General features: G+C 39.3%; 1 protein-coding gene across 3 annotated transcripts in view; it reads right to left on the minus strand.

Annotated features, from left to right (window-relative positions):
• AIG1 (androgen induced 1) overlaps positions 1-24,040 on the minus strand; it is a 153,933-nt gene that overhangs the window by 79,314 nt on the left and 50,579 nt on the right. For all 3 annotated transcript variants that reach the window (XR_011049764.1, XM_068418529.1, XM_068418404.1), the window contains exons 2-3: positions 23,390-23,545; positions 15,406-15,507 (exon numbers count right to left, since the gene is read on the minus strand). Coding sequence is in view for 2 of the 3 variants with exons in the window: in XM_068418529.1 (XP_068274630.1) it covers positions 15,406-15,507; positions 23,390-23,545 (258 nt within the window). In the remaining variant the exon portion in view is untranslated. The remainder of the gene's footprint in view (positions 1-15,405; positions 15,508-23,389; positions 23,546-24,040) is intronic.

Here is a 24,040-nt window from a genome sequence, read left to right on the forward strand (position 1 = left end):
TAAGGAAAAATTACCCAAGTCTTGGAGAGTAAAATTTACTACTTTTCCAGAAGAAGGCCAGTTATGAATTTATCAAAGCCTTATTTGGTGCAAAAATACTTCTGCAGAAATATCCTTGTTTAACATTCAAGCTACTCTTAGGTAAAAGCAAGAAGGATTAAGTTAAATGCTCTTCAAAAGTAAACTACCACAAGTGACTAAAGAAACCAAGATATTATAAAGATATTTATTAAAGAATCACCACTAGCAGGGAAAAGAACCAATTTAATAGTTGCAGAATGCTTTCCACTCTATTCAAGCAGGAAAAACCCTCCCCCATGAGATCACCAGTGTCTAAACCATGTGGCAGAGAAATAATCCTTAGAACTGAGAATGTGAGAATGAAAGAGGTGATGGTTTCTATCAGTCAAATACTGGTTCCATTATTTTACTTTCTCAGTTTAACTTAGTTTTGAGCCCATCACTGCAAAGTTACCATCTACCAGAATTTTTTGCTGCCCACAGTGCTACATCATTGTGTTGCATGAGGTGGCAGAAGACATAACGCACCCTAAGGCTGCAGCTTGAGGCTTGCTGCTGCTGCTACTATGCCAGGGGAGTGTGCTCTCACTCGGACTCTGCCAGTGAGGGTATCTCATTTCAGGATTTATGTCATGGATAAAGGTGGTGTAGTGCGGGACGCAGAAAGGCTGCGCTTGACTGGCTTGTATCTAATTTATGGATGGGTGTATGCAGGCATGAAGTGTTAACAGAATGCCGCGGACCACACGAGGCTTCAGCCGTGCCGTGATGCAGCAAATTTAAACAATACCTCTGCCCCAAGCAAGGACTGGCTCTTGGGGAAAGGGTTTATTGCCCAGCATTCATCATCAGGAAAATGAAAGAGAACAGGTTTTATTTCTGCTATAAATCATGCACAGCACCAAAACACTCCATTGCAGTCAGAAGAAAACCAAAGGTTTGCTGTGATCTCTGGCAAAGAGGGACCTTTTTTTTTTTCCACCTGAGACAAGTTGTAGCTTTGAGATAATGGAACCCAATATCGTTTTTGAAGAGTCCTGTACATCATTCTCACTTAAGAAAAGGAGGAAAAGATGTGAAAATCACAAGGTGATGGAGAGAATCCTGTACTGTAAGAAACTATTTTTGAAGATTTTGAAAACATCGCAACTGAGCCTTCCAGCCTGTAGGCCAATGCAGGAAAGCTGATGCAAGAGCCCTGGCAGGGAGAGACCATCTGCCAAATTCCTACTAAGTGGTAATAATGACAGCTGAAGAAGCTGGCCTCTGAAAGGAAAAATAAAGCTTGAAACCTCAGACCAACTTCTTCAGGAACACAACTACTTCTGAAGAGAGTAGTAGACCCATGTGCATGGATAGATATAGGCTAATGCCTATAAATAGCTCCAAGCTGGCAGCACTATGGCAGTAACAGAAGCCAGACGGTGGTAACAGCCGGCTTCGCTACAGAAATTTTCATCTTAATACCATCTTCCTTCTTGCTGTGGGAGACGCATTGGAAACAGGTCTGGATAGAATATTAAAACTCTGTCATGCTTTCAACAAGGTTCTGTAAGGTTACACCAGTAATTTTTAAATTCCATTTTAGAAATTCAGTTCAATCTCTATGTAACACCTATAAAATTCCCAGATTTCACTGTTTACATGAAAATGCCAAGGAACACAACCTTTAAATAGAATTTTTATATTTAGGCCAGGAAGTTTTCTCTACAATAGCAGTAACAGCAGTAAGGAATCCTATACTGAAAGAGTTCAGATAAATTTGCCAGATTAGAGAAACAAATATCCTTTATTCCTTTTGCTGCTGTTGTTAATTTAAACTGATAGGTGATTTTGTTCCTTCAGAACAAATATCACACCTCTCAAGTAAAAAAAGAATACATAAGCCTAAGTAAACTGTCTTAAATACTCTTGTAAAGTTTAATTCATTTATTTGCAAAGTGATCTGATATATGTGGAAAGATAAAGCACTATTTTCTTTTCTTAGCAAAGGTTAGAATATTTTTGGAAATTCTGCTGCAGTAATGCTGAAGACACTGGTTTCCATGAACTTAAAGAAAACACTGGATTCTCAAGTACATCACATCCGCATTGAGTACACCGAGTTATACAGGCAAAAGTAAGGAGAAAGAGGAGTAAAATCATAGCACTTTTCCACCCATCTGACACCGTACGGTTGCTGAGGCTCACATTTCCTGCAAGAGTAAACAAGAATAATTTGCTAATCTAACATGTATTGACAGGAACTGCCTGGTCTGTGTCACCTGTGAAGGGACCAAGCAGGGGCTAGTTCTATTTAAATGTTGTGCAGTTAAAACACTGTCAGAGACTTTTTAATGCCAAGGAATTTTACATATTCCTATTTATATTTTGAAATCGCAGTCACAGAGCGTTCAGACTCGCCCTTCTCTGCCTAGCAATGTATAGGTGGGACCTTCCACGTACAAGCCAATTTGATATAATATGCTTTCAGGTTCACTGCAAAATGTTCTTCCTTACGCTGCAAAACTTACCAAGAGGCTGTACGGTATTACATTACATGGTAATGGTATTTCCAGAAAAAAAAAAGAATTACACATGAATAAGGCAATGAAAGTATGCAGGTAACCATGGCTACTGTTGTGAACTAAATAACATTTTTCATACAGCTGTGAATATTTGTATTACTGCCAGTTAAGCTGTAGAGTTCAGATTTGAGACAGGGTTGGTAAACACTGAATTCTTGCCTGAAGAAAGGTACTTCCCAAAGTGGATGCAGGCCTCGACATCGTGCCACTGTTCATTCTTGTGCAATTTTTTGTCTAGTAAACACACATCTTATTACCTCAGTCAAAATAATCAAAGTACAACTCTTCATGGCCACTACTTATCCTTTACTGTCAGTGACACACTTTTGCACAAGCTATTTTTTGTCTTAAGGGTATTTTTATTTCCTCTTGCCATATACCTGCAATTGCAACTTTTGACATAGCTTTTGAAATAGCTTTGGCTCCATAAAAGAGACTTTTGAAAGATCTTAAAAAAATTGCAAGCAGAACTCTTAGCTTGCCTTGATTTTCACTAGTGGTAACACCCCTCTCTGGTCCCAACAGCATTCCTGGATAACAAAAGAAAAAACAATTTCAAATGACAGGGCAGATGAGAGAGGGACCTTTTCTCCTTTGACATCTTTTCAATTTCCAAGTTCATCCTTCTTAAATCATCCTTCTGTTTACATGTCAGAGTCTCCCTTCTCAAATCAATCAATCATCAGAGAAGGAATGGAAACCTAAGGGATTTTTCTCCTTACAAAGCAAAGGTATGCCCAAAATCAAATTATTTGGAGTAAGTTGACAGTAGTTGCTATACTAGAAGAAAACATAAACACAAAAGCAGTTAGTGAGATGAACCTGTGCTTCCAGTAATAAAAACAAAATGAAAATACTGAAACGCCTATTGTAACTAAGTGAAGCAGGACTTAGAGCAACATCTCTCTATTCAAAAATTGAGTCACTTCTTCCTTCCAATAGAGCATGAGTTTGAAACCCAAGTGAGCGCTCGTTCATCCACTGTGAATTTGTCTTCTTTGCCTGGTTCGGAGAGACGGGATCATTTCTTAATAAAGCACTGGCTAATGAAACAAACACAGATTCACCTCACAGTTCAACCTTTAACAAACTGCCTATAGCCTCAGGCAAACCACAAATTCCACGTTTTAGTTTCTCCTCTCTAACATGGGGAAAATAGCAACTCTTTTCTGGCAGTCTTTACCCATCCTGTTAATTTAGGCTGAAAGAAATTTGACGACTAAACATTTCATGTCTCTATCAACAGTGCTTAGCTTAAATAAAATTATAGGTGTAGTTTAAAATGGTACTAGGTACCAATATCGCTATTAATATATGAATAGTAATATATATTATATATGACTATATATACACTATATGGAGAGTATATATATACACAGTATATAAACACTATACTACATATACACACTATATATATTTTCACACTATATTACTATATATATATACTATATATATTAATCCTACCAAACCGATGTCATGGAGAATAAAACCATGGGAGGCACAGTAGCATAGTGCTCGGGCAAACAACTGCGAGATCTAAAGACCCACAAACCCTGGGGATGTTAGAGGCAATGAGTGCGCAAAGGACGGCACTGACTCCTGAATACATAAAAAGTTGGGAAAAGAAAATTGCTCTGCAAACAACAATCCTGCACAGTGGTCACAGGAAACCAAATGAAGCTGAATTTCTGCATGTTGGTCAATATACACTGGGTATTTTAAACTTCCCTTTCAAGCTTTTTCTCAGTGATGTACAGTACACACAATTATCACCTCCATGTTGTACGTCTCTCTCCAGCTGACTACTATTATCACCTCTTTATTTCAGTATTTGATTTCTTCTACTTTGCTCGCTGTCTTCTCCTCCTTAACAACCTCTAAGGCTATCACTTTTTCTCTTAGATTCTGACACATGCATTTCTTTCTCCTTCGAATTCCCTCTTCTTTCTCATCTTTCATTCCTCTGCTTCATGAGCAAAGACCAAACTGCCATCCACCTTAGTCTCTGATCTACGAATACATATATTCACCTCCTAAAATTATTTGCAGCTGTACGCATTTTTCAACAACTTGCAGCCAACACAATTTTGTTTGTTAATGGAAATATCAGTAAATCTGTGTATTAGTAAAAAGACATTTTTAATGGATATTTCCTTTATAGAAAATTGTATCATTTCCCATGTCTTCATTTTTGGAACTAGATGATCTTTAAGGTCCCTTCCAACCCAAACCATTCTATGATTCTATGATTTTAAAAAGTGCTTTAAAATACAAAGTTCAGTAGACCAACATATTTAATCTTTCCCATAAATAGTTCATAAAAAAATTCTACATTATATACTGTATTTGCAAAAGAAGCCACAAAAATGTGCATGGCAGTGACTCAGCAAGTTGGAACTCTGCATATAGGGTTTATAAAAAGCTGGTAAAGCTCAAAGTAACAGAATAAAAAGCTAAAAGCCCCACAATGCAAATAAAATTGCTTCCTGTTGGAAACAAACTTAAGGATGTGATTTGAATATTACAGCCATTTTTGATAAAGAAGACTTTCCGTTCTAGGTATATTGGAACTTTCTATAGCATGCACCATGTCAGTCTAGAGTATTTTATGAGACACCAGGAACACTAAATTTGGTATATAATCATAAGTATTTGAAGCAGGGGTCACTTTGGTTCTGCAGCAGAATGGACAACAATACCAGCTCTAAGTTGCATTTGCATCCATGAACCTCGAAGTAATTTGCAAACGGCAATTTGCCTCTTCACTGCAACCGAGTGAATGGGACACTGAGGCACATGAAAGGGAAATACCCCTGAGCACCCGGCAAGCCCCCAGCATGGTGAGGAGCAGAGTGCAGGCGCACGCAGATGGGTTTGGCACAGCAGCTGCCCTGCCTGGGACACTTCACAACCGGAATCAGGCACAGTGCTATAACCCCAGTAACAGCCAGCACTGCTTTTCTAACTGTCATTACAAAGCCCCACAAAATGCAGACATTAGCTAATGAAGACATATAAAAAATGCTTTCGATCAAACACTATATAATTTCTCTCAGATTATTCAGTAAAACAGTGGCAGAACTAGAAATAAAACGGAAATTTGAAAGCAGAGTTTAAACAGCACTTCAAATATGCAGTGTTACTTGTTTTAAAGAGAAAGCAAGCTGTGAGGAGTTAAAGGATACCAGCTAACATTGCAACGAAGATGTAAGAGCATATATTGGCCACTGGTCTGCCTTTTGCCATTTTGAGGCACCTCCATGCCCTGGGCTATTCCCCCATGGTCGGTGCTTTTTCCTGCTCAGGAACTGTGGTCTCAGAGGGAAGAAAAGAGTCACCTTAGTCATCCTTACGGTCTCTCTGAGAGAAATGCACACCTCTGAAAGGTGATGGCTTCTCCTGAGTAGGGCACCAGGCTGGGACTTTAGTGCTTTAGGTAAATGTCCAAAGGTAAAAGGGATAATTGTAGACCTGCATGAGTAATGGCAATGGCTTACACATCTGTCAAAAACATCCTTCATGTTACATCCTGAATTTGACTCTCTTGTATTTGAGGAGTACACTGTTTTTACTTATTTGTATCTATGTGGGAAAGTAAGAACACAAGGATTGAACTGAACAGCAGGACAAACATCAAGTTATGTCAAAGCTCATAGCCCACCATGAGCAAAAGTAATTCCCAAGGTTGACCCCACATCCTTGATTTCTGCCTATCAGCATGCATAAAACATTACTGCTGTGGCACAACTTCAACATATTAATCATCTGAATACGAAATGATTTCTACAGAAATGATGTGTTTCCAAATATGAAGACATATAAAAAGACAGTAATTAACAAAGAAAAAAGTTACTTTTAAAAAGTGGTAATGTGTTACAAAAACAATGTCAAAATATTTCCTTGTATTAGTGTTCCTGTAGCAATAATGATCTCAGGATACAGGGAGAAGTAATAGTTTTTATTCCACCAACTTCAAGGGCTGGAAAGAGCATATAAGCTTTTGGGCTCACGCTCCCTCCACCAGGCCTGCTGATTCCTCTGGTATTGTGTCCATGTGAAATAACCCACTTTCCAACAATGATAAATAGGTAAAAATCTGGTCACTGAGTTAGTGCATATGCCTTCAATTGAAGGAAAAGCTGTCTGCCAAGCTTCAACCAAGTAGATCATAGGTCTGTGAAAAAAAGAATCTAAAAGGATGGAATCCAGTTGCTATAGCAGCAAATTAAACAAATAAATGAGATACCATGGAATGCTGCAAAATATTTGTGGTCTGATTAAGTCATATTTGCCACATGTGTGAATACTAACAGCACAGTTCAGTAAAGTGGGTACAATATAGTACAATCCCACTTTAATTGTATGCACATTCTAATTCTTATCTGAGTAAGTGCTAATGAATGGTAACCAGCATGTCCAAGGATACATAACACTGCATTTTACTGTAATCATAAGGCAAAGCATAGTCCCTTAAATACATAAAGATAGACGATAAATACATATTAAACTACCATACCTTCAAAGAGATATCTGCATCCTCCCCTGTGTTTGCATGGCCTGCTAAAGAGACAAAGCTTTTTGTAGTGATCTCCTCTAGGATGGGGTGCTTTGGAGCACACAACCTGTAGCTGGCAACTGACACATTAAACCTTCTTCAACATAAGCAATTCTTCCCCCAGTACATTATTTTTTTCCAGTGAAACGTTCTCTTTTCTTGATAAAAGACACTGTTTGAATATACACATCATTAATCATAATAATCTATCACTTACTGTTTGATTCTACTATCTGCCTATGTTATCTGGAAAAAAACCTCAGGAAAAAATAGGAATCCATTATGTCAAAAGATAAAACAAGTGTCTGATTTTAACTGAGAGAGAAGAACACATAGATTTTTATCAAAAATGCTTACCAATTATTAATGCATTTTGCACTCATTTTGAAGTTGAACATCTATTTACATTTATAACCTGTAAAACAAGTATCTGATAGATCATGTAGTAGCACCAGAGAAAGAGTTGTGCACGACTCCAGCAGTGACTAGGGCGAGCAATCTAAGCTGCACAGAAAGTGAATGCTAAAACAAAACTGGTGTTCCTAATATTGTCAGAATTACGGGAGTGAACCAAATGCGTTTCCATCCCATACCACTGCTGGTTTAACAAACAGACCTAGCTGTCCAAGGCCAAACCCTGCTTCTAGGAAAACACAGCTCAGTACGTACTCCACACCCAGAGAAAGGCAGAGAGTCTAAGGCTCCCTTTGTACTTTTGGGGCTTTTCTTTGGTCATTTGGTTTGTGCCCATAGTAATCGCTTTACCAAACATTTGTATGAGTGACTTCAACTGAAAATCTGGCTTTGAGCTTTTATTATCAGTATTATTACTATTACCATGATTATTACTTCCAGAGTTACACTTAGCTTTGTCTGTTAAAGCAGGGTGGATTGAAATACAGACAGTACACCTCCTTACCTCTGGTCCTTCGAATGTGTGATTTTCCAGCACGCCTCCAACCCTTAGCAAACAGTGCATCTGTTTTACTATGCAATGCAACTCACACTTCACAGCTGATATGAAAAAAGGCACACTCTGAACAGGCTTGTTTTCAACAGCAGGACTGCAGTTTTGAGGGTCAAACAGACAGTCGAGATAATGTATGGCATTGTCAGATAAAAATGCAAAGATGCAAAAATGCAAAGACAGAGATGCAAAGACACCAATGCCATTCTACAGATATCACACAGATACAATTTATATGAACACAGGCCTCATACTGTTGCATAGTTGCAGGTGGTTTTAATCCTAAACATTTTACAAGGATTTGAAGCTCCTGGCATGTCACTGTGCAAGTATTACCTCATCTACCCTGTAAACCTATGTCCAACAGCAACAGAAGCAATTCTCCTCCTCTCACAGCAGCACCAATAAGCCATCTCCTTGCTCTCGACTCTTCTAATTAATAGATCTCAGGGACGTTTTTTCCCAGGGAAGCAATGGAAAGATATGGTAAGAAAACATACTCTTCATTTCCTCTTTCTCACTTTTCCTTATTTCCTTGCTTCCCCTTTCCTTGTCCTTCTTCTCCCCCAGGTCCTCTTTAGCATTTTGAGTCTCTTCCAGCTTGTCTAGATTATTCTGTGGCTCCTTTTTTATTCACTTGTCTAATCTGTTTTGTTTTTTTTCCTTTTCATTTTTTTAGGTAGGAGTTGGAACAGCATCAGCTGACTTTTTGACTCTTCTCTTTCCTCCTGTCTGTCTTTTCCTCTCATCCAACTATCTTTCCCTAACCTCCCTTTTTGTGCTCTCTAACTCTCCCCCCTTCTCTCCTCTTTTCGTAGTCACTCCTGCAACTTGGTGTTGACACCGCACGCTCTCATCCTCTGTGCTAACAGACTGAGTTATGTGACCTTGTCAACAGAAGGCAAAACTTCAGAAAAAGACCTTATCTGGGGATTTCAGCTCTCAGACTTTTCATTTGCAATGCTCACGTCAAGAATAGGGCTCACATGTTTAGCTGTTACTAAGTACTCAAAGATATTTTAGAAAAGGTCCCTGATTGCTATGCATTGGGCTCGTTTATACCAGGAGGAGCCTGTGTGTGTGTATTTTCTCTAGATTACTGGAAACAGCAAATAATCAGAAACATTCAGCACCTGTGTTTAGTTAGAAAACTGTCTTCACCTTACCCTGACGAGTCTCCTCCGGCAGATATGTAACGTCGTTAAGGCCAGCTTCCTACTTCATAAAAACTGCTGTGCTGTTACTGTATCAGGTAAAGGGGGTTTTCTAATGCTCACAGAGTATCATCCCACTCAGATAATTCGGTCTTCTTTACCTAGCAGCCTCTCTTAATTTTCAGCTGCTATGTGATCACAGGTTTTGACACACTACCAGTTTCCAAGCCCTTCACATAAGTAATAGAAAATAAAAAAAATCTTCTATGCTGCTGCTGTTTTTCTCCCCAGAGCGAGGGGATAATTGATACTACTGTATTCATGCTTCAGCGGTGGAACTGGCAGATAATGAGGAGAGATACCAGATGGAGCCACGTAACTGCAGCATGAACATGCAAGAAGTGTACAAATCCAACAACATTCTTTTCATGGGTTTTGCAAATATTCTGAGTCCCCAGGTAACCAGCTTCAATTTCTATTCTTTCCATCAGACAGATGTTTAAATAATAGCCACCTAGTAGGGGGTATTCTGTTGGAAATTAAATTACAAATTTTCCCTGATTTTTATCAGGAAACTTTGCAAGTTATGTAAAAAGTGGGAACTCCTTCCCAGAGCACTGAAGATTTTATACACACTTAATATAATAAAATATTGATAAATTAAGAAAAGCACTTGAGAGAGAATATCCTTGAAAGCCTTAAATCAGATTTAGAAATGAATCTCAGAAAAGGGTATCTTCTAGACATAAGCATGAGGCATCACCAAGGTCACAGAATCACAGAAATAAACCAGCTTGGAAGAGACCTCAGGGATCATCGAGTCCAACCATTGCCCTGACACCACCCTGTCAACTAGACCATGGCACTAAGTGCCCATGTCCAGTCTTTTCTTAAACACATCCAGAGATGGTGACTCCACCACCTCCCTGAGCAGCCCATTCCAATGTCTAATAACCCTTTCTGAAAATAAATTCTTCCTAATGTCCAACCTGAACCTCCCCTGGCGAAGCTTGAGTCTGTGTCCTCTTGTCCTATCGCTAGTTGCCCGGGAGAAGAGGCCAACTCCCACTTCACTACAACCTCCCTTCAGGTAGTTGTAGACTGCAATAAGGTCACCTCTGAGCCTCCTCTTCTCCAGGCTAAACAAGCCCAGCTCCCTCAGCCGTTCCTCGTAGGTCAGACCCTCCAGACCCAGGTGTAGTACATTATACAAGAATAGCCCTTACATGGGATGTTGCTGTATTAGGAAAGCATCCTCAAGAACTATAATGCACTATTTCAAATGAGTAATTTCTGAAAAGGACTTTTAAAGCAACACGCTAGATGGAAACACTTTTCTGAAAGAAAGGACATCTCCTTGTTTGTACATCAGAGCGAGCACTGTGCAGCAACTAGTGATGGAGAGACCTGTTTGTCAAAAAACTCACCAGCTTTGGACCTTCCAATCTTTATATGTATATCTTTACATGACTTTTGATCTTTGCATGGCTTTTCTATTTTCCCACTTGTCAAATCATTAAAGAAAAAAGCTTTCCACCAGAAAAACAAAGAAACAAACAAGCCAAGGCCACTGGACCTAAGACAACACTGCCAGGAAGAACAACAACTTGAGAGATGGCCAGAGGGACTCCGTACTACTCTCCGGTGGGCTGAGCTTTTCAGAGGAGCAGCCAGCAATAAAAAAAGACAGCCATCTTGTGAAATAAGTAGAGATGTATCACTTGGACAAGCTCCTTCCTCTCCATAACTTGTCTTCGTCTGCTATTTGTCCCATTTTTTGTGCATTCTCTTAAGTACAAGGACAGAGGGTAAGTCTTTCTAGGAACACCTCTGTTTCCCAAAAGCAGCATAAAAAAGAATACAGGACAAAACTGAAAGAGCTCATATAGATTGTAATGGCACAGAACCCATAAAATAATCAATTTTCCAACTCCACAGAGGCAGAGCATATTCCCCTTCCCCCTTCCCTGACCTCTCCCCTAGAGTTTTCATATGAAGACAATTCTTTGTTCCTGACCTCCAAAGCCATTAAACTCCTCAGTAAGTAATTTCTATCTCTGTATTTTATTTTCTTTGCCACAAACAAAAGATGATTCACATTTTTTAAAAGAATTTGGGCCAGTGTCTGTGAAAAACAAAGAAGGACTCTCGCTGAAATAGTATGCTAACTTGGACAGATACTGCACGCAGTCCTGCCATGTAACCTGGCTCAAAATCAGCAATGCTCAAGCTTAAATTAATTCAGTCTACAGATCTGTTTATGTGGGCATTGGTTAGAATAGGGGCAACCTCTAGTTTTATAGTCTGTGCTAATATTGAAGAGAATATAACTTCTGGAAACAAATGCTACCTACACATCATCCTGTCCAGTCCTAACACAAAAAGTGCAATGAATGAGCTGATAAAAATCCCATTACTATGACACACTAGTTTTAAACACTAAAGGTTAGCCTTTAATTAAAAATTCCTAATAGTGATAGAGATCAGACAGACAGCCACCAGAAAATGGGAAAGAATATTTCCCATGGAAAACATGCCTGTGGAATTAAGGGTTGACAGGGAACCAAAGTGCAGGACAGTCTCAAGAACACAAATGACATCTTTGATGGAAGAGTTCAGTAATTTGGCAACTAAAACTGTAGCCAGCAAAGACAAATTCATCTGCATAATGAATAAACACAGGAAGTGAACTTGACACTTCAGAAACAGGCCAAGGCTGAGACATAGCCCTGTTCTCCAACAGCTCTCTTTAGACAGGTAGTTATTTCTACTGACAGAAGCTTAACATCAGATGTGCTCCTTCACATAATAAACAGATATTAAATCCCTGTCCTGCTGGAAATGTACAGCAACCCTGCCACTGACTTCCCCCGGACATTTCTCAAGTCATAGTGACACCATCGGTTATGGACGAATCGACTGACTGAGATGATGAAATATATCAGTTTTATGGCACAGTACAACTCTATTAGTGATGCCTCTCACAGGTGTATGAATCTGTATGTATGAGGTACCATCTGGTGCCACAAGGCACCACTTACTACACAGATTTTCCTGTAGACAGGAATTATATTTTTAACTATTATGGTGTGTATATATATATATCGGTAATAGAAATACAGTTCTTGCCACTATATGCAATTTTATGGTAAATAGTTTGTGGCTTTTATCTTTGTGCACAATGATGAGCCTCTCTCTGTTTCTATGAAACTTTATAAACAATATTAAGATTGAATTGGTAACGGGATTGAATAGCTCTGAGGTTCATTTCCCTCATGTTCTCCACTTCTAGAGAGGACTTTTTTTTATAATTAGGAACTTTTAAAATGTTGAAAAAGTGTTGCTGTGAAAGAGTGTTATCTCTGAGTATTAGCAAGACATTGTTACGTATTCAAGAAAACAGTTTTTTTAAACTATAGACAAAGTTGTAACTGCAGAGAAGGGATGGGAAAAGGGGAGAAGAAAAAGGGGGATGAGAACTATATAACCTAACAAAGCAGCAGACACTGCTGCCCAAACCACTTCTGCTTGGGCTAATGCACTGAATTGGACCAGCCCTTCAAACAATTCCTTCATACAGCCTTCAAAATAGTCACCTTAAAATGCTTCTAAAGTATGAATATTCTCAAATATTTTGACATATGCCCATATTACTAATAGAAATATGATTGCTATTATTACAGCCAGATTTCATGATTTTTCATTCCTTTTCTATGTGTGGATTTTGCAGGCTGATGTTGACAGTTGAGCAAGTTGTTACAGCTGGTCATAATACACCTGTCAGAAACTTCTGAAAATACGACTTTTCAGTTAAAGTAGGGAATCTTTTTACTGTCAAAAATGTATAGTTTTACATTTTCCAATTTTTGTGGCTTTTTTTTGTGATAAATATGCATTTAGGGAAACTGCTGTGAAAAAACCTGGACAGAGTGTTCACAGGTGAAGTAACATTTGAGCTCAAATCCTTAGGAGCTGCACCAGACACTGCGGGGGAAGCTGACAGAGAAGAGGGATTCATCAGCAATGCTGCAGCAGCAAAAGGACCCACCTCTCACTGACAGATTTCACTCTGCTAAGGGTGATGAATCTCTTGTGTGAGTTTTGTTGTACAAGGTTAGGCTCCAGCACTGAACCCCTGCGTTCAGAAAAATTATCACTGAATGTGCACAGCTGCTGTCAAAACATGCAGGAAAAGATGGGAATAAATGTTTATTTCAGTACAAAACAATAGCCAGGGATCTCGACTTCTCTAAAACTGTATTCCCAGAGGTCCCACCCTTTCACCAAGGGGACCTCCCTCATATTCTCTAAAATCTGCCATGTCAAAATTGTAACTACTACTAAGTGAGGTGTTAGCATTCTCAAGGTAGTTTAAGAACCCCTTCATATTATGATGGGCAATGCATCAGAATTAATTAGTATGTATGCTCGTGAGGATAAAATGATGGCTAAAACAGCAGAAAGAATTAGACTGAAAAGTGGTGAAAAGCCCAACAGACATAAGCTTTCTCTGTGACTGAGCTAAATGAACACTGGATAAATGGAGACTGACACAGCAAACAATTCCTTTACAAAATACTTTAAAAAATCCCTTCGACAATATTGCAAGTTGAAAAAAAAAGTCTAAGATGCTTGCACGCAATTCATTTCAGCAAACTCTATTATGTCCAAAAATCTCAAACAAAATCCCTCTTCAAATGTTTCAGTAAGTATAAATTTCTACAGAGCAACATGAGCTTGAATTGCCTTTTAGTTATGGCACAGAGGAGACTTCCTGACTACAGAGGGCCATTTGTTGTCAACTGCTTCGCAATGTACATTCATGAAAAATGTTATAGGTTAGGCACTTTCAGTATGTGGAATGTCACCTGGAAGAAATGTCATCAGAGCCGGCACTGATGTGGTGTGGCGAAAGAATCCATGTATGTATGGCTTGGCAGCATTTGCAAGTGTTCAGTTTGTAACCTCAAAACTCAAGGGAGGACAGTCGAGCAAACACAGCAGGAGTCATCAGATCTTTCCTCAGCTCTACGCACACACAATATCACTCAGTTCCTTTCAAAACATCATAAACCAGTACAGTATCTAGCAGAAGCTGTTGCTCCTCTTGTCAGTAGTAATTCTCATACTGCTCCGCTAAGACACAATTTAGGGAACAAATAAATAGCAGTGCCATCTACCCCACCCCACAAAGGACCAATTTATCAAGCCCAGCAGTACCTTGATCTGCTGTGGTGATAAAGTACTCACACCCTGAACAATGAGCTCTGCTGTCATCTACTGATGAACAGCAGTGCCAAATGGTTTGCCATGCCTTGATATGGAAAACAAAGTAATAATGAAACATTTTGCAGACACAACTAGAGAAGCAAACATGATGCTTTTCAGCTCCAAATGCTGCATAAACAGTAGTAAGTACCTGATGGCAAAGTGTGGCCTTATCTTTCCCTTAGCATTTAAACATACAGTTGAGAGAAAGAATGTCCAACTTGACATACCAGAGAAGGATGAAAAGGTCAGATTTCTTCTCAAGAAACTACTTTTATTATTACCAATGCAACAATTTTGAAACTTTGCATCGATGTGTATAATTCCACATTATTAAAAATACTCAAGATACAGGTTCTGCTAACAAGTTTGGTGTGCTTGAGAAATGAGAAATTATTTCATTTTTTTCCTAAAGACATCTAGGTCCAAAAAGCATAGTGAGATTTTTCAAACAAGCATTTTAACCAAAACATTTTCATCATAAATTATAATTTGGTGGAATGTTAAAAGAATCATTCAATTAAGTGTCATTTTAGAGCAAAATTTGTCGAAGTCAGAACTTCTGTTTTGTGGAAGAGTCTCTTTTGATTAAATGTCCTCATGACCAGGGTGACATTGCTCTGGGAAAGGCACCTTATCACAGAAAACAGCCGATCCCCACAGCTAGCCTGGGATGTAGGACATACAAGTTCAAATCGCCACTGCTTCAACCTAATAGGGATTCAAATATGACTCAAGGAATCAAGGAAGGAAACAATGTTCCTTAATAACTTCTGTGGGGATTAGCTCTAAGTGTATGCAGAGCCATGCACAGGGAAATCAGTGTCTTACACTTTTGTTTATGCAAGAAAGTATTTGCATTACTTTACTCACCATTCCATGATTTAGCCACGCTGGTATAAAATTATCAAGCAGCTTTGGGTAAACCAGCTCCCTGTCATAGACATAGATGCTCCAAAACATCGTCACAACAAACTAAGAAGAAAAAAAAGACAAGACAAGATGTTAAAACATCTTCTGAACAATTAGTTACACAACCCTGCTTTAATCAACAGTGTGAATCTGGATTATTCTTTGCATTCACAGATGTTTTTTCTTTTTTTTTTTTTTTTTGGACTTTTAGCCTGGAAAAAATCTCATTTTTTTGACTTACATGCCTGTGGCCAAATTACAACTGAGTACTATACTTTAGTAGCAGATGTGGCACATAAATAATGTTTCACCACTAACAGGATAGAAAACAAATGGAAAATCAGGTAAAATATCACTTGGAATTCATAGAACATATAAATATGAAACATTCGCTCCTGAACAGAAGCCTACAAACTCATCTTTGCACTTATTTCATGTCAGCCATCAAAATAACATTGTTTTAAGAAAATATTTAACCTTTTAACTACTATGCACAAAATTCATGGACTGGGATCCACAGAAAAGAGGTCTGGTATGCTGCTCCTTTGTCAATATGAAATTTGGCTTGGTTCTTGTCAGAGACTATTTAGCAGGAGGCCAGAGAAAGACCATTGTTTCCTGTAGACTGAGGACAGGACAGATGGCTCAGATAAAGTTTGCACTAGCCTAAATTTTTGCCAAAGTCTGCACAAATTCTTTAAGGATACCCTGATGTCTGAAAAGCAAAGACAATATAAAACTGCAAAAATTTACAGAAATAATAGTTTTAGCTTACCTTAGCTGGGGAAAGAACAAAGCAAGTAATCTTCTAATTAAAACACAATTGCTTTCTTACGCTGAATTTGAGTCATAGTTTTGTAGTAATAAAAGGCTTATTGTTTACAGCAGTAAAACCCAGTACCTGGGCCAGGAGCTTTTCAATGACCATTTTCAGGGGATCTCTACACAGCAGAGACAAGTTCAAGTTTAAAGTTTGAGAGGCAACAGATAGGGCTTTCCCTGAGACCACAGCAGGGAAGTATTCAGTTACATCCAAACCCATGTGGCCCATGATCTGATGGCTAATTTGGGGGGTCGGTAAAAAAAAGTGCAAGAAATATGGGGTGAGCACAGCTAGGTCAGCGAATTACTAGTGTGTGTGATAGTGTAGGCCTAAATTGTTTCATATGCTTCTGACTTTGGAAAGTTAAAACTGAGGTTGCAGTTTATCAATGGCACCTTGTTCTAACCACAGACATGCAGACTTCGGCCAGCCAGTTATGTGAATGACCTGAACCAGTACACTGTTCCCTCAGTGTGCATACAGTACATAGTTTCTTGGTTTCCAACACACTTGACCATCTGTTCTGATAGCTATCGGTGCCTGCTCAGAATAAGCTTGGACTATTTGCCTAATGCACAACGGCCAGGAAAAAAAAATAGGTTATGATGGACAGCCTGAAAAATATTGCAAGTGTAAAGTACCCCACAAGAAGTCTCTCTTCTGGGCCAGTCTTGGCATTGGCACAGCCTAGCTCTTTACGCACCTGCTGACACGTAACTGCCAAGATATGAATAGCTGAACAGCAGGGAAAATGGAAGCAAAGTATCCTCTTCTCTATAGGCTTCCTAGAAGTCATGTATTATCACGCTGGGTCTCTGAGAACCTGCTAAGACCAGCTGGGACAGAAAAACCTATTCTCAGGTGCATGAACACCAAGACTGATAATGCTTTTTTCCAAGGTAGTCTTACACCAAGAAAAATCACCCAGGATTACATTGAACCTTATTACAGTGAATACAACAAAGCTGGCATGTTTTGACCTATGATTTTTGTGTGGAGCAGAGTAAAACAATAGACTTTGCCAAGGAGGTAAAGATAAGGAAAGAGAGGACGTGCCATCTGTCCCTTAACCAAAGTCAGCCAATGGATGGAATGGGATCAGCCTAGCTGGTTGCAACCATCTGGAGCTACAGACGGCAAACGCTGCTTAGCAAAGCACTATCACAAGGCAGACATAAGGCAGAGGAAGTGTGCAAAACCCAGGGTGTTACAGAACTAACCTGTCCTGGAGGATGACCCGACATGAGACTAACTCAATGACTTGGGGAAGATCCCTTCTAGTGTCTGAATTGTTCACCTTACCTTTCCTTACAAGTAGTTCATTTGGATAAAATGAACTATAAAAATGAACTATTGCACTATGAACTAAAATGAACGATAAAAATTAACTACAAAAATTAACTGGATAAAAAGAACTATAATGAGGACTTGCTACTTAGCTACCTTGGCTGCTTCTGAATGTGTTTACTTCGATTAATGAGCAGCTGTTTGGTACTGGCATGCTTCTATTTGGGCTGGGCTTTGCCAAAATCACACAGGGTCATGCAGTGCCAGACCATGATACACCTGAGCTGCTTCTTTACCCTGCCTATGTAAGGCTCAATCAGAACTTATGATTGAGTTATGATTGAGCAGCTCTTATGCTCACGCCACCTTCCTTGTGGCACAATTCATCAATATTGTGGAGACAGTCATGGTACTACCCTCACATGCCAGGCTGAACAGGCTGCTCATATGCAGCAGACATCTTTCAGGAAGCCCAATATTTTTATTTTCTTTTGTTCCCAAGGCAAAATGGCACAAATGTCACCCTTCCACTTCCTCTTTAGACAAACTCAAGGCCTGGAATTCAAGGAAGAAAACAGGCACTAGCAGTTGCTTTTATGCTTCTTCACACAGGAGCCTCCTAAGATTGCCAGCTTTCCAAAGACAGTGATTACTTGGTTAAACACAAGGTTAAGCAACATATAAAAGAACAGAAGAGTCCCTCATTTGCTACTTATCCTGTTTAGGGTCATTACAGACCAAAGGGAACCTCAAATTTGCAAGTAGATCTCAGAAACTGTTTGAAAATATGGAGCAGCTCACTTGTCACAGGCATCTAAAGTATTGCTAAACAAATACACAGCAGCAGGAAAAAAATATGGCTGAAAATTAAACTCTGTTTTCCCACTTAAGGAGATATTCCTTGAGATTTTGTCCTCTGTCTCTGAAGCTTCAGAGGACATGAGAAGAGCATATGGCACTGCCAAGGGAAAAATTTTAAAGGACAAGTTGGAAAACGGTTGATGATTCAGAAGGGAAAATAAGTAGCTTTATCAAAACACCACAAATGGAAGCAAAGAGAAACTAAGAGAGGAAAGCCAGTGAAAAGAATTGCATAATTTGCTGTTCTACATGAGCCCAACCAAGAAATGTTATGCAAACGAAGAATGAACTCAGTGGAACTTTATTTTCCTACACTATGTGTTTTTACTTTTGGATGGGCTGCACAGTTCAGTCATTTCCTGGATGGCCTCACGACAAAGAAAAAAATAACCAACCCTTTGACCTTGACAAAATTTCTTCTAAGTACAGTAAAAGGTAAGCTTTCTGGCTATCTCCCAAGACATTTGTGGTTAACTGAAAGTATAAACACATTGTTTGTGAGCCTCTTTGAGGGTTAAAGGCATTACATATTGAAGAAAAGTGTTATTAAAGGCAGACAACAGTAAGCACAAATTGGCACGGTACTGGCTTTAGGTGGGATCAAGTGCTAGCACAGCATCACACCATATGAATGTGAAAGGGCCAATGAAGGAAATCACAAGAGGGAACTGAAAACCAAGGAAGACTCCCCTTGGAGAATAGAGTTCAGGAGGCAATTGCACCACTGCTCGCTCATGTTCCCATCACCAGCCACCACGTCACCACAGATGAGGGCAAAATCTAGAATAGAGAGATTTTGGCATGGTCGAGTCAGTTATGGAAATAAAAGTATTTTGTAGTCCGGTCAAATGATGAGGTTAAGTAGGAGACTGCAGCAAATGCCTACACATCTTTTCTTGGGATAAGATCCCAGATCATCATTATTGATGATCTACACAAGAAGGGTGATCAGCTTTCTTTTTGACTGTACCAGTACAGAGAAACAGAAGATAAGAAAGCCTGCCTGTCTTTCTCTCTTTTGTATCACAAGTTTTTAAAAACATAAAAGTATAACGTAAAAAATGAGAGATCACTCTAGCCAGTTTAGACTCAGACTCAAATGGAGCTATTAAAGCTACATAATATAAAATATCAATGGTAGAGTCTGTGATTTTCTAGGCAGCAATCTCTCTTCTAATATGTTAACAGTATCAATTTTCTTTCTGCTTCCTATTTCGATTAAACACAGTCTTAACCAGAAATGCCTGTTTTACCTCTCCTTCCCTTGTTTGGTACAAATTACAAGGAACATATTGATAAAACCATATACAGTTTACACAAAACACTAATTAACCACAGAAACTCGGCAACTTCACGATCTATTGCAAACAAATAGAAAAAAGTAGGGATAGTCTAAACCACTGGTGTAGTCTCTGACTTTCAAGCATGTCTCACACTTCTCTAGCAGTGTAAATTATTCCCTTTGTAATTATTCCCCCAATACAAATCTCCTTTACATTGATAAGGCGGGTGTGTGTGTGTGTGTGTAAGTGGAGACAGTATAGATGAGAACTGGCAATGAACTTCTAAAATGTTTATGCAAGCATTTTTCTTCAGTGGATGCTTCCTGATCTCTTAGGCATTTGAATAGTACCCCAGGCTTATAATAAACTAAAAAAGGGCTAGGAAGTGTTGCCCACAGACTTTTCATGGAATAAGGCTTTACCACATAGAAAATTGGTCTGTTGATTTCTGATTTCATTCTCTTAAAGAGTCACATTAAAAAAAGCAACAATAGGTAAACAGTAATCATTATGTCCTTCAAAGAGGTTCATGTTTATTTCTTCATGGTCCTAAACAAAATGGTAGGTTGGCAATTCAGTTTTATCTGAGCTCCTGAAGATACACAATACATAACACAACACTGGAGAGATGTGATCTGCTGCAAAGATTTTGCAAGATTTGATTTGTTGCAAAGCCACCCAAGGAGATTGTTTGCCCTTGGGCTGGTTCTTCCCTCTCCTTTGGAAGGTGGGAGGAGGTTGGTGGTCAGACTTCCCAGGTGGTTTATATGTAATACTTCTTTTAGGAAGTACTAAAAATGAAATACTTCATTTTGTTACATTTTTTTTTTCACACATCATTGTTTGACTTGGGAGTGGAAACCCCTTTTCTCATCTGTTTTTCAGAACAAGTCATCTCAAGGGCTTCAGTAAGCAGGAAATACAGAAAAAAACTGTGTTGAATTGCTCTTGAAAAACTACAGTTAGTGGGCTTTAAAATGTTCCCCGACTATTTGCGTTATTCCCTAAACATGCCCTGTGTAAAACACTGAGCAATAAAAATAATTTAGATGTTAAGGTAACTGACAAGTACTTAAGCATGACCACTGCTGTTACATTAGAAACCCAACAAGGATTTTATTCACATCCGTCCAATTTTTGCGTGTGAAGGTTCCCTTGTATCACTACTGGAAACCACTGAGAAGCTCCATGGAGAGCTAGGTGGGTAAGTCTCAAAGAAAGAAAGTCTGCATTTCAACTTCTTTTGTTCTTTTTTTTTTTTTTTTTGGAGTGAGGAAGCTCTTGCGAGAATATGGGAAACAAGAGAACTTTAACTTTTTTTCTGCAGACACTCTGGTGTTTAATAACTTCCTTCTAACAAGCACCTCCGGCATACCAAAATTTCACTGGCTATATTCTGAGACATAAATAGCTCTTTAGAGAACAAAGCCAGCATTAGACGTTTGCTACTTTCGGGCCCTGAACTATTCCTACCCATAATCCCACCAAAGAAGAGCCCGCAGTGGCTGGCAGTCCCTCAGGCACTGGCCAAGGCTTTGGCAAGTAGTAGCTGCGGTGTGGTGGGCACTGCTGCAGAGGATTGGGTTTCAGGAAGGAGCTGAGACCAGTGTTAAGTTATGAAGTGCTGCTGTTTGTTTTCCAGTAGCCAGGAGAAGAAACAACAATGAAAACAACCTTTTTAAGCTTTCTTTGTAAGAAGTGAAATAATGTGTATTGAAATAATGCAATAACAATTGCTCCCCCTCACCACAGAAAGGTCACCTTTGGAAATGGAGAGCATCTGTCAAACGAGCATGGCCATTTCTTACTATTTTCTGGATATCTTTTTTTTTTTGTTTAAGACAGAAGTTATTTCTGTATGAAACCCTTGGGAAAGTAGCTAGCTCCAGGTATGAAACACGTCTCTCGGGAACTGCTAACTTGTAAATGTTGCAACAGTACTTCTAGTGCAAGCAATGGCTGGCTGGGATTCCTCGCTTACCGGTGGCGAGAGAAACAATGCCTGAAAGAAATGCACAGAATTGCCAAGACAAAGTGAAGCTGAAATGCTCCAAGATCTTGAAAAGTTTCAAGGTCAGGAACACTGCAGGGGTGGAAGAGCACCCAGACAACAGCACAGAGCTAAAACAGTGGCAGGAGAGAATCCCTGAATCCTGAGCAGCATGAGAGCGCCACGGAGGGTGTGCTTCGATGCTTGTAAAGGCTTACACTTTTAGATTGAAAAAGGCAGTTAAAATCTTTAAATAAAGACAAATAATGTGATGTTCTCCTTCTTCACTTCTACTATCAACACAGTAGGAAAAGCATCTGTTGCCAATTACAATCACAACTACTTCTAATTCCCAATCTCCCTTACAATACAAATGTAACATATATATCTCTGCACCCATAAAATACATATTTGCAAGCCTGTTTCTTCATAGATTTTTAAATAACTGTATAGTTGATCCAGTTACTGCTACCATGGCTGGAGAACTGCAGTCTGTTACCCCAACATGAATTGTGGCACCTCCCAAAAGACAGGCCAGCAGGTACAGTAAGGGAAGGCTACCAGCTGGGTTTTTATGAAAGAAATACCTGCATAATGTTTCACATAGGCTTTGCATTTTCTAACTTTGCAAAAGCATTCTGTATTTCTTCACGTATTGTGAAATCCCACATAAATGGTGAAATCACATTTTAATGAAGCATCTCTGAATATATCAAATTATAAATGATAGACTGATGTGTTAACTGCTGTTAATTGACAGTAAGTGATCAGCTTTTGTGAAACAGTACAACTTTTGAGAACCTCATACAAATTTTCTAGTAATCCTACCATGAAAAAAAAATTGCTTCTAATGAATATATTTTGAACTATTGTACACTGAAATAAAAAATTAAAGGTTGATCCTGAATTACAATAAAAGCAACACTTTAATGAAAGGTTCACACATTTTTTAAAATGTAACCTAAACTTAGAACTAGACTGACACAGATCACACTTCCATGTAAAAACCCATGAAATTCTGGATTTTCAGCTGATTTCAGTGGGTGGTGTGAGACACCTGAAGACAGTCAGCACCTTTTGCCAATGAAAGCAATGATGTGCAATGTCCCAGTTGACCAGGATCTGATCCAAAGAACAGATTTCTTTTGAAAAAGACATGTAAAATGACATTTTTCCATACCTTCTGTGTGATTTTTTACATTACTGACAACCCCCTTTTTTTCCTACCCCATTTCTTCTGTCAACTCTGAATCCCCCATGGGATTAACAGGGAGCAACCTGGACTTTCACTTCCCTTCTTGCTCATGACAAAATGGCTTACAGCCCGAACTCCAGTCAGGTTGTTATGGTGTGAAACATGCCACAGTCAGCACTTTCACTACTCCTGACGATGACACAGTACAGAAAAAGTCCAAATTGACTCTCAAGATGCTGCTGGTACAATTCACATTTGAAATGACTTGTACAATCAAGTTTCTATTGTAAAGTACATTTTTTTAATGAACTGTAAATAATTTCAGCAACATCAGTGCTCCCTTACACCTGTGAAAAACAAGAGAGTAGTAAAATAATCTCTACTATTTTCCCCTTTCCACATAGTCTTTTGCGTAGAGTGGGAAAGCCTTCCAGCCAGAAAACAATCAGTAAATAACACCGCTCACCCAGTTTGTAAAGACACGCACAGATTAACACTGTACTTACCACTCCAACAGGGAAAGCTAGAACTGCCATCACCCAGTCACGGAGGGAAATGAGTTTTTTCAGCTGCCTCTCTTGCTCTTGACTGTCATTTCCTTTAGTGAGAAGACTGGACAGGTCAGTCAAGACACAGATCCCAAAGAAAACAGCCTGGATTACCTGCACAGAAGAGGAACACACTCCTGAACACAGAGAAGACCAGACCTTTGGAGAAAGCAGGTTGGACACAGGCGCACATGAGGAATATTGCTCTGGAATTCACATGGGTAGTGGGAAATCAGTCGCTTAAATATGGGTAGAGTTTTTTCACATAAAAGCCGCTTATGCTCCTAGACTGAAAGCCCTGCATGCACCTTGCTCCTCATGTATAGGGGGCAATCGACGAGTGACTCAAGCCGTGAGGCTTCCACCACCACAGTGGGGTTACAGGTCTGGTGGATAGGGGAAGAGTGACTGACGTCATCTACCTGGACTTGTGCAAAGCATTCGATACTGTCCCGCATGACATCCTTGTCTCTAAATTGGAGAGACATGGACTTGATGGATGGACCATGAGACGAGCGGTTCTCTCCCTTGTGCCAGGAGGTCTCCCTCGGAGACCCTGCCTGCCCCAGACACTCCACCCAGAGGCAAAAGAGGTGCCTGAGACTTCCT

The sequence above is a fragment of the Nyctibius grandis genome, chromosome 1 (assembly GCF_013368605.1).
Source record: "Nyctibius grandis isolate bNycGra1 chromosome 1, bNycGra1.pri, whole genome shotgun sequence".
Classification (NCBI taxonomy): Eukaryota; Metazoa; Chordata; class Aves; order Nyctibiiformes; family Nyctibiidae; genus Nyctibius; species Nyctibius grandis.